The sequence below is a fragment of the Henckelia pumila genome, chromosome 4, assembly GCF_033568475.1.
Source record: "Henckelia pumila isolate YLH828 chromosome 4, ASM3356847v2, whole genome shotgun sequence".
NCBI classification, from domain to species: Eukaryota; Viridiplantae; Streptophyta; class Magnoliopsida; order Lamiales; family Gesneriaceae; genus Henckelia; species Henckelia pumila.
Genome location: NC_133123.1, coordinates 4,311,431 through 4,320,200, shown reverse-complemented (window position 1 = coordinate 4,320,200; position 8,770 = coordinate 4,311,431). Strand labels below are relative to the sequence as shown.

The 8,770-nt window shown below is 35.9% G+C and overlaps 2 protein-coding genes across 2 annotated transcripts; one reads left to right on the top strand and one right to left on the bottom strand.

Moving 5' to 3' along the window:
- Nucleotides 1-700: 700 nt before the first annotated feature.
- Nucleotides 701-4,198, top strand: LOC140862993 (receptor-like protein kinase THESEUS 1). The gene has a single exon (XM_073266070.1). It carries the CDS (start codon nt 1,401-1,403, stop codon nt 3,915-3,917), a length of 2,517 nt encoding a protein of 838 aa, XP_073122171.1. The 5' UTR covers nt 701-1,400; the 3' UTR covers nt 3,918-4,198.
- Nucleotides 4,199-4,333: 135 nt separating this feature from the next.
- Nucleotides 4,334-5,587, bottom strand: LOC140862995 (uncharacterized). Its single transcript, XM_073266071.1, has 2 exons — nt 5,334-5,587; nt 4,334-5,243 (listed from the first exon to the last, which is right to left on the bottom strand). The coding sequence occupies exons 1-2, from the start codon at nt 5,560-5,562 to the stop codon at nt 4,450-4,452; spliced, it is 1,023 nt and encodes a 340-aa protein (XP_073122172.1). The 5' UTR covers nt 5,563-5,587; the 3' UTR covers nt 4,334-4,449.
- Nucleotides 5,588-8,770: the final 3,183 nt, after the last annotated feature.

Here is an 8,770-nt window from a genome sequence, read left to right as displayed (position 1 = left end):
GCAATGCATTTAATTTTTTTAGAAAATAATTTCTATATATGTCACTATATACAAACACAATTTCACTTAAATATATTATTTTCTATTGACATTGTTTATCTCTCAATTATAATATTTTCTCATAATATTTTAATATAATATATGCAAATTGTTGAAAAAGTTCATGAGAGTTCCTTATATAAATAAAAATAATCCTACTCCTTTAAGCTAGTTTTTAGAGTGAGTCGAGAGTTTTTTATATAAACGAACACAACTCTCCTCTTTGAATCGAATTTAGGATGAGTTAGATCCAAGTCTATTTATTTTCTTATGAATTATGTCAAAATCCATTAATTAACATCACTTTATGAATCTATGACATTGATCGACGTTGTGCACCTACGGCCTCAATAAAAATTAAATCATTATACCGATATATATTTTATGTTCAAATTCGAATTTATAATCCAACAAACAAGAACAAACACGGTGAAATGTTTGATGGATTAATTCATTATTTTTCAAGAAATAAATAAAATCACCTTCTCCATCCATCATGTAACGCCGTCAAATGGGTCCCTCCTCCTAAGTCCTACCTCAGCCGCGTGGAAATGGGTCCCTTTGCATTAATCCCCAGCAAAGCAAAACCTTAATAAATATTCCTCGGAGAAATATAATAGACGTATATTCATTCAAATTTACGGGGCAAAATAGAAATTAATCGAACTCCTGTACCTTTTCCGAAAAGCACAAGCAGAAAAGATTTCATGGCATTTGCTGTATTTATATTCCCTTCGTTTTCTTAAATAACGAGATTAACAGATGAAGACCCACATTATCTGTTGACAACAGCTGTTTGATGATTGCCATTTGAAGGATTAATGGTCCATCTTTTGTATCCTGCCATGTAAATTGACAACCAAATCAACAGCCTGGAAAGAGCTGTTGTCGTTTGAGGCTTTGAGCTTGGAACTTGTGCTATTTTAAATCCAGGGTAGTAAGTTGGAGTTTTAATACGGGTCCTAATACATCTCAATATTTTATGGTGTATAATTAGTGGAAGTTCTTGAGCTCCAGCACTGAGTGAGGTAATGCCGTAATGGTGTTGAAAAAGCTTTGATCTTTGCCTTCTTTTTTTTATGTGTTTGAACTCCTAAATTTATCATACCCGGCTCTTTTTTTAGCTCCAAGATTACATTTTTTTCGTGATTCTTCTTGTTTTTGTGGTCGTTTGTAGTTTTTGGGAAGCACTGGTTTGAATAGATCTGGGAATTAATGCGAAATTTAGCTTGGTAATTGTTCTGCAAGGATGAATTAAACTAGTGTCAGCTTCCTGGGTTTTCATTTCTTGATTCTTTCTATTACCAAATTTTCAAAACCAATTTGAAGTTGAGGTTTTTGTTGTCTGGGTTTTATCAGCTATGAAAATGGTGAATTGGGTATATGTAATTGTAGCTGTATTTGCGCTTGGAATAATCGATAGTAGTGAGTCATACGCCGCATTCTCTCCTGCTGATAACTACTTGATTGCCTGTGGATCTTCACAAAATGTGACATTCCTTGGCCAAACCTATGTCCCTGATTCAGTTCAATCTTGGGTTTCTTTGCAAAGCCAAGAGAATTCAATTACTGCCACCTCGAACTCCCCTGCTCCTTTTCCTATTTATCAGTCTGCCAGAATTTTTTCCAGCACCACGTCCTATAGATTCGACATCAAACAAGAGGGCCGGCATTGGGTTCGCCTTCATTTTTATCCACTTCCAGGCCAGAATTTGACTTCTGCTTCTATCATTGTTGTCACTGAGGATTTTGTGCTCTTGCACAACTTCAATTTTCAAAATTATAATGGTTCTTACCTCTTCAAAGAGTACGCAATCAACGTCACTTCGAATAGCTTGGCAATTACCTTCATTCCTTCGAACAATTCTGTGGCTTTTGTCAATGCCATTGAAGTTGTATCCATACCTGACAACTTGATCCCTGACCAAGCAGTGGCTGTATCGCCCTCCGGTCCTTTTAATGGCCTTTCGGAGCTTGCTCTCGAAACCGTTTATCGCTTGAATATGGGTGGCCCTCTGATCACTGCTCAGAATGACACGTTGGGAAGAACTTGGGAGAATGATGTGAAGTATCTCCATGTAAACAGCTCTGCTGTGAATGTCTCTGTCAACCCTTCAAATATAAAGTACAGCGCTTCTGTTGGGCCTGAAATTGCACCGAATTTTGTTTACGCTACTGCTGAAACCATGGGGGATGCAAATGTGGTCAATGTGAACTTCAATATCACCTGGGTCTTTCTGGTTGATCCGAATTTCTCTTATTTCATCAGGGTTCATTTCTGTGATATTGTGAGCAAATATTTGAACAGTATCATATTCAACCTGTATATCAACACTGATATAGCTTTCGGGAGTCTGGACCTATCTAGCCAAGCCGGAAACTTGGATGTGCCTTATTACAGAGATTTTATCACCAACATCTCTCCCGATTCAAACACATTGACTGTCAGTGTTGGACCTGATACAACCGCTGATATCACAAATGCCATCATGAATGGTCTTGAAATTATGAAGATTAGCAATGATGCTAGAAGCTTAAATGGACCTTCTTCCGTTGAAACTCTTCTTGTACTGCCTACCAAAAAGAGCAAAATGGGGATAATAGTCGTCTCTGTTGTTGGTGCTGTTGCTGCATTGGCATTTTTTGGATTATGTTATTTCTGCTTAGTGGCAAGCAGGTCAAAGGCCGCCAAACTAGGGAACCCGTGGCCTACACTCCCCTTAAGTGGAAACTCATTAACTGCGACAAAAATATCTACCACCTCACAAAAGAGTGGCACAGCAAGCTGCATCTCATTAGTTTCCTCCAACCTTGGCCGAATATTCGCTTTCCAAGAAATAACAGGTTCAACTGATAAATTCAACGAAAACTTGCTTCTTGGTGTTGGTGGCTTCGGTAGGGTGTATAAAGGAACATTAGAAGATGGAACTAAAGTAGCTGTCAAAAGGGGGAATCCTAGATCGGAGCAAGGCCTTGCAGAATTTAGAACTGAGATTGAAATGTTGTCTAAGCTTCGCCACCGTCACCTTGTGTCTCTTATTGGCTACTGTGATGAAAGGTCGGAGATGATACTGGTCTATGAATACATGGCAAATGGGCCACTTCGAAGCCACCTTTACGGAACGGATCTCCCACCTCTTTCTTGGAAACAACGGCTTGAGATATGTATCGGTGCAGCTAGGGGGCTTCATTATCTTCATACGGGAGCGAATCAAAGTATCATTCACCGTGATGTAAAAACAACCAATATACTCTTGGATGAAAATTTGGTTGCGAAAGTTGCTGATTTTGGTCTGTCTAAAACAGGACCAGCTCTCGATCAAACTCACGTGAGTACTGCTGTCAAAGGTAGCTTTGGTTATCTAGATCCTGAATACTTCAGACGGCAACAGCTCACTGAGAAATCTGATGTCTACTCTTTCGGGGTGGTTCTTATGGAGGTTCTTTGCGCAAGACCAGCTTTGAATCCTGTGCTTCCCAGAGATCAAGTGAATATCGCAGAGTGGGCGATGACATGGCAAAAGAAGGGAATGCTTGATCAGATTGTGGATAAAAATCTTGTTGGGAAAGTGAATATTTCTTCTCTGAAGAAATTTGGAGAGACGGCAGAGAAGTGTCTGTCCGAGCATGGTGTTGATAGGCCTTCCATGGGTGATGTTTTGTGGAACTTGGAATATGCTCTTCAGCTGGATGAGACATCATCGACACTCATGGAGCCAGATGACAACAGTACAAATCATATCCCTTCAATTCCGTTGACCCCTATGGAACCATTCGACAACAGCATGAGTATGATTAATTCTGGTACAGATGATGATGCAGAAGATGCGGCAACAAGTGCTGTTTTCTCTCAACTTGTAAATCCCCGTGGCCGATGAAACACTTGGATTATCTGGTTTTTTAATCTTATTGATTGGATGATCTAAGAGGACTTAACTCTGGGAGTCATGGAACAATAGATAGAGCTCCCAAGCAGGCGGAAGTGACTGTGATTCTTTCTACTTGTGAATTTTCCTCTGTTTGAACATTACGATTTAATGTGTGTATCTATACACGATTGATGCGGCAAATGCATGCCTCATCCGGTTGTATTTGCATAACAACGATGAATTGTAACCTTATATTTCGATAAAATTGATAAAGTTTACAGCCTGCTCTACTTACACACAATCAATCATGACCTTTGAGTTTTATACCGAAGCTTTTTTAACTCGATCAAATGGGTTAAAAAAATTCTTACTCCAACACATATTTGAGATGTAACTCTTTTAAAAACAGATGATGAATTCTACTTATAACACAAAAATATTGAAAATCAAAGATGGAAGAACTGGATACATTTGCTTCATAATAAGAATTTGTTATCAGAATATATGAGCTTCAACTTGCCAACTTAGGTATTTCTAGTACTCATTTCCGGCAAGCTATTCCATATCCACTGTTTGATCCACTCGTGCAGTCTAAACTTCCTTGCACAGGTTCAAATAACAGGGGATCTTCTTCCTTGTCTCGAGTCGGAGAGAATACACAAAGTTTGCAGTCAGCATCTGAAAGAGACGAAGTTCTGTATTTGTCTTCACCTCCCATGATTGCCATAGAAACGCCTGGCTTTGCCGGGTTCACAAAATCCGGCTGGTAAGTTCTGCCGAGTATACCTTCAACCTTCGGAGACAGGCCGTAGAAACTAAACTGCACCTCTAAATGAGCAAAGCAGTCATCAGAAGGTATATGATATTTATGAATCCTGTCATCTTCCCTGGTAATCGGCACCACGTTGATGGAAATTTCGGCAACATTAGGCAAAGTGATCAGTGCACTGTTCTTGTCTGACGTTCTTTCTACATTGATCTTGTCTTCAGAAGCTACCCAAATTGAGGGATACCCTTCTGGTATGCCTAACTCGAGACCATCATAGTAAAACTTCAGATGGTCAACTTCAAGGTCCCATTTTTCCGTCTTCGTGGCCTCAACGATGAAAGCATGGGTGTCAAAAAGAATCCCGAGTGCCTGAATCCAGGTAAAGTCCCGCAACCTACCAGCCGGCCGTAGGCCAATGAAACGTGCATTAATGTGGAGATGGAGATCAGAAACCAAACTGAAATGCTCATTGCTCTTTCCATGGAAATAGAAAACTATCCCATCTCCACCTATGAAGCGGGGATCCAGGCATGCTGCTCCCGGACCTTCGCAATTTGGCTTCTTATCTGCAGATAAAGTTGAAGATCAAAAGTATACTAAGGTCTAAAGCAAACCAATCATTAGAAGCAAAATCATATACAAAAGTAGTCTCTTACTCTTGCATTCGGGCTTGCAAATTGGCGAGTTACAGTTGAGGTAACATGCTTTAGCTTTGGAGTTACTAGGCTGTGTGTATGGACATTGGCTCGGACAGCTTTGTGGTGGGAGATAGCATTTGCTGTTATCAGGACAACTAATGGTATCGACTTCGGCTTGGACTAGAACAGAGAAAATGATCAGAGCCAGAAATATGAACCACCATGAGTTGCCTATGGGAATCTTCATGCCGCTCTGTTTAATTAAGGATGAAGTTTTTAGTGACAACCCCTCTTCCATTTTATAGTAGTAGACTGTATAGAAGCATGAACTTCTTTTTTTTTTAAGTCAAAATTTTTAATATCATATTTGATCTAAACAGTTCTATCCTGAGTCGAGAAATTTTTTTAAATTTTGGTCAATGGATTGGAACATGCATCCGCGAATTCTTCCGCCGACGGTCACATGAGTGTTCATAGAATACTTGGGGTTGACTCTGATAATAAATCTCATGAATTTATATAAAGCTTTGTAAGAGAGATTACCATGGAAGATCGGTGACAAGGAGACGAATCGAAGAAACAGAGACAGAGAGACCAAAATCGAGAAAGATGGTGAATTTTGGAATTGTGAAATTAGGCCCAGAAATAGAGGCCCAATCGGTTTCATATTTTTGAAAAACATATTTAAAAAATATTTGGGATTATATGTCAGCCCTGGTTTTAATATATTTTAAATGATGTAAATAAAGATGCAATAACAACAAAATCTAAAAAAAAAAAACTCACTAATAAATCCTCATCCAGTTCGGGGTGGACATCTAATCTAGGTGGCCAGCAAATACCGATAGACAACCACTCTAGATAGCTAAATGATGTTTCAGTGCTCCAACCAATAAACTTTGGGGTTGTCACTTCACTTGTATCACAAATTGAGGTTATAGGCGCTGGGATATGTCTGACGAAAATCTTCCGATGTTCAAGTTAATGATCATTTCAAAATATGTACTCAAACAAATTAGAATATTTTAAAACATAAATTGAGACCTGCCCTTAAAATGAAATGTTCCTTCTATTTAAAGATTCTCCAATATAGGTCATGATTCACGAGCATGGAAGATGCGAGCCTATTTTTAGGCTAATGATCTTCTTGAGCCACCTTATTCCTTAATAATTTTTATAATCAGTTATAATATAATTCAATTATCTCAAAATGGTTCCTACTTATCATAAATTATTCTAAATGTTACAGATAATTTTAGAATAAGTTTACAACTGGGTTAACAAAAATTAAAGGTGAGGATTCCGAGATCGCATGGACTTAAAATAATAATGATTAAAGCTTATGCGGCTTCGTGCTTAGAGACGATAATAGAGCGAGTCTGAAGTGAGTTTGGTCAATCTCGGCATCCATCTCGCCTATGAATTCGGTGGTCCGATTTGGATGAAACCCATTAAACCCGTCAAAATCTATATAATTTTATATTTTCTAAATAAAAGTTTCGAATATTTAAAATTAACAAAAATAGTAAGTTTAATTTTCAAATTTATATTAATAATATTTAGGACAAAAAAATTAATTCTCACTTGTTAAAATTTATCAACTTGTATTTAATTAATAATTAATAAAAAAATTATGATTATATATTTTAATATAAACATATCATAATAAAATAAAATCATTTCAATCCAAAAATATTATAAACTCAAATTAAAAAATAAAATATTATTTATTTTATAAAAAAATATAATTATACATTGTTAATATATATATATATATATATATATATATATATATATATATATTGGTGGACGGGTTTGACCAAACCCAAAACCCGTCTCGGACCTGTTTGTACGGGTTTAACTCAACCCATTATCATCCCTATTCATGCTTGAACGGTGTGTGTTGTACAAATACAAAATTAACAAAAAAATAGCAATTAACTCAACAAAACAAGGGAAAAAAACACAGTAATAAAAATATTTATTATAGACATATTTAATAATTATTTGTGAAAATATGGAGTTTATAAAATAAACATTTTAAAAAAGCATAAGCTATTTGTAGAATACTGTTTTTTGAAATAAAAATAAAGGAGAAATTCATAAGCACTTTTATAAGCAATTTCAAACATTATCTATTAAAAGAGAAGTTCATAAACACTTTTTGAAAGCAATCTCAAAAACTACCTACATGAAGATCGGTTCGATAAAAAAGTTTTTGAATCATAAGATTTTTACCTATAATTTTTACATTTTGAATACGAATTGTAGAAAAAAAAATTTAACACAAACCGGTAGATTACTATATGAATATCATGATGTGAACTCAATTAATATTTTATTTTGTAGTAGCGGAACGGAACACACATTTGGTAGGACGTGGTCACGTGGGAGGTGGGAGGTGGGGTGCAAACGAACCGAATCGAGCTGAATAATAATAAAATTTTAAGGCTTGAATTCGGCTCGATAAGAGTATATTCGAGTTCGAGCTCGATTCGAAGTTCGATAATTTCAAATATTTTGGCTTGAACTCGACTCGAAATGAAGTTAGAGTTCGGCTCGAAACATTCGGACCTATTCGTGAACTATTGCTCGGTTATTATGGTTCGAAAATTTTGAAATGTTTGAAAAGGTTCGAAATATATATATATTTATTATATAATTATATTATATTAATTAAATATTAAGACTCGCGAACTATCGAAAAGAATGATTTTAGCTCGAGTTCGGCTCGAAAAAAAATTTGAACATGTTCGAATTCGGCTCGAGTTCGATAAGCTCGAATACGAATCAAATATTTATCGAGCGGCTCGAAAAGCTCACAAACCGGCTCGATTCATTTACACCCCTAGGTGGGAGGTGGGAGTTCTTTAAAACTAAAATCTGAATTCTGAAACTAAAAAAATCAAAAAAATATTCATGTTATATTTTTTTACACGTTTTAGGCTCTGATAACTAATAATAATAACGTTACCTAAACAAAAATAAGATTATTACAACGGTACGAGTACGACAAAGCGACTTTTTCCCCCAACCCGAAACTCTCCACAACTAAACCAAATATTCATACATTTGATCATCATGAGCAAATGTGCACCAGCTTTCCCATGTCTTGCAATATTACATTGTTTGAATTTTTAAACCCATGCCTCATATATATCTATTCTATTATATTCTTTCTTTCCATCCCGATTATAAAATCCTAATTTTTTTCCACACAGATTAAGAAAAATCATTGAAAAAATAAATTTTATACAAACTTTATATTTTATCCCTATTTAATGTATTAAAAAATAATTGCATAATTTTCAAGGTATAGTTAATAGGAGTATATTAGTAAAGGAATGTAATAAAATATTACTAAATATAGTATATGACTATATATTTGAAACAATAAAAAAAGAAAACGTGAAATACGGAGGGAGTATAAAAGATGAGCCTACTATACTAACTAA

Excerpts from the sequence above, each read along its gene's own strand:
- LOC140862993 (XM_073266070.1), top strand. The coding sequence starts at position 1,401 with ATGAAAATGGTGAATTGGGTATATGTAATTGTAGCTGTATTTGCGCTT.
- LOC140862995 (XM_073266071.1), bottom strand. The coding sequence starts at position 5,562 with ATGAAGATTCCCATAGGCAACTCATGGTGGTTCATATTTCTGGCTCTG. Across the intron at positions 5,244-5,333 it reads TTGCAAGCCCGAATGCAAGA|ATAAGAAGCCAAATTGCGAA; the intron begins GTAAGAGACTAC and ends CTTTATCTGCAG.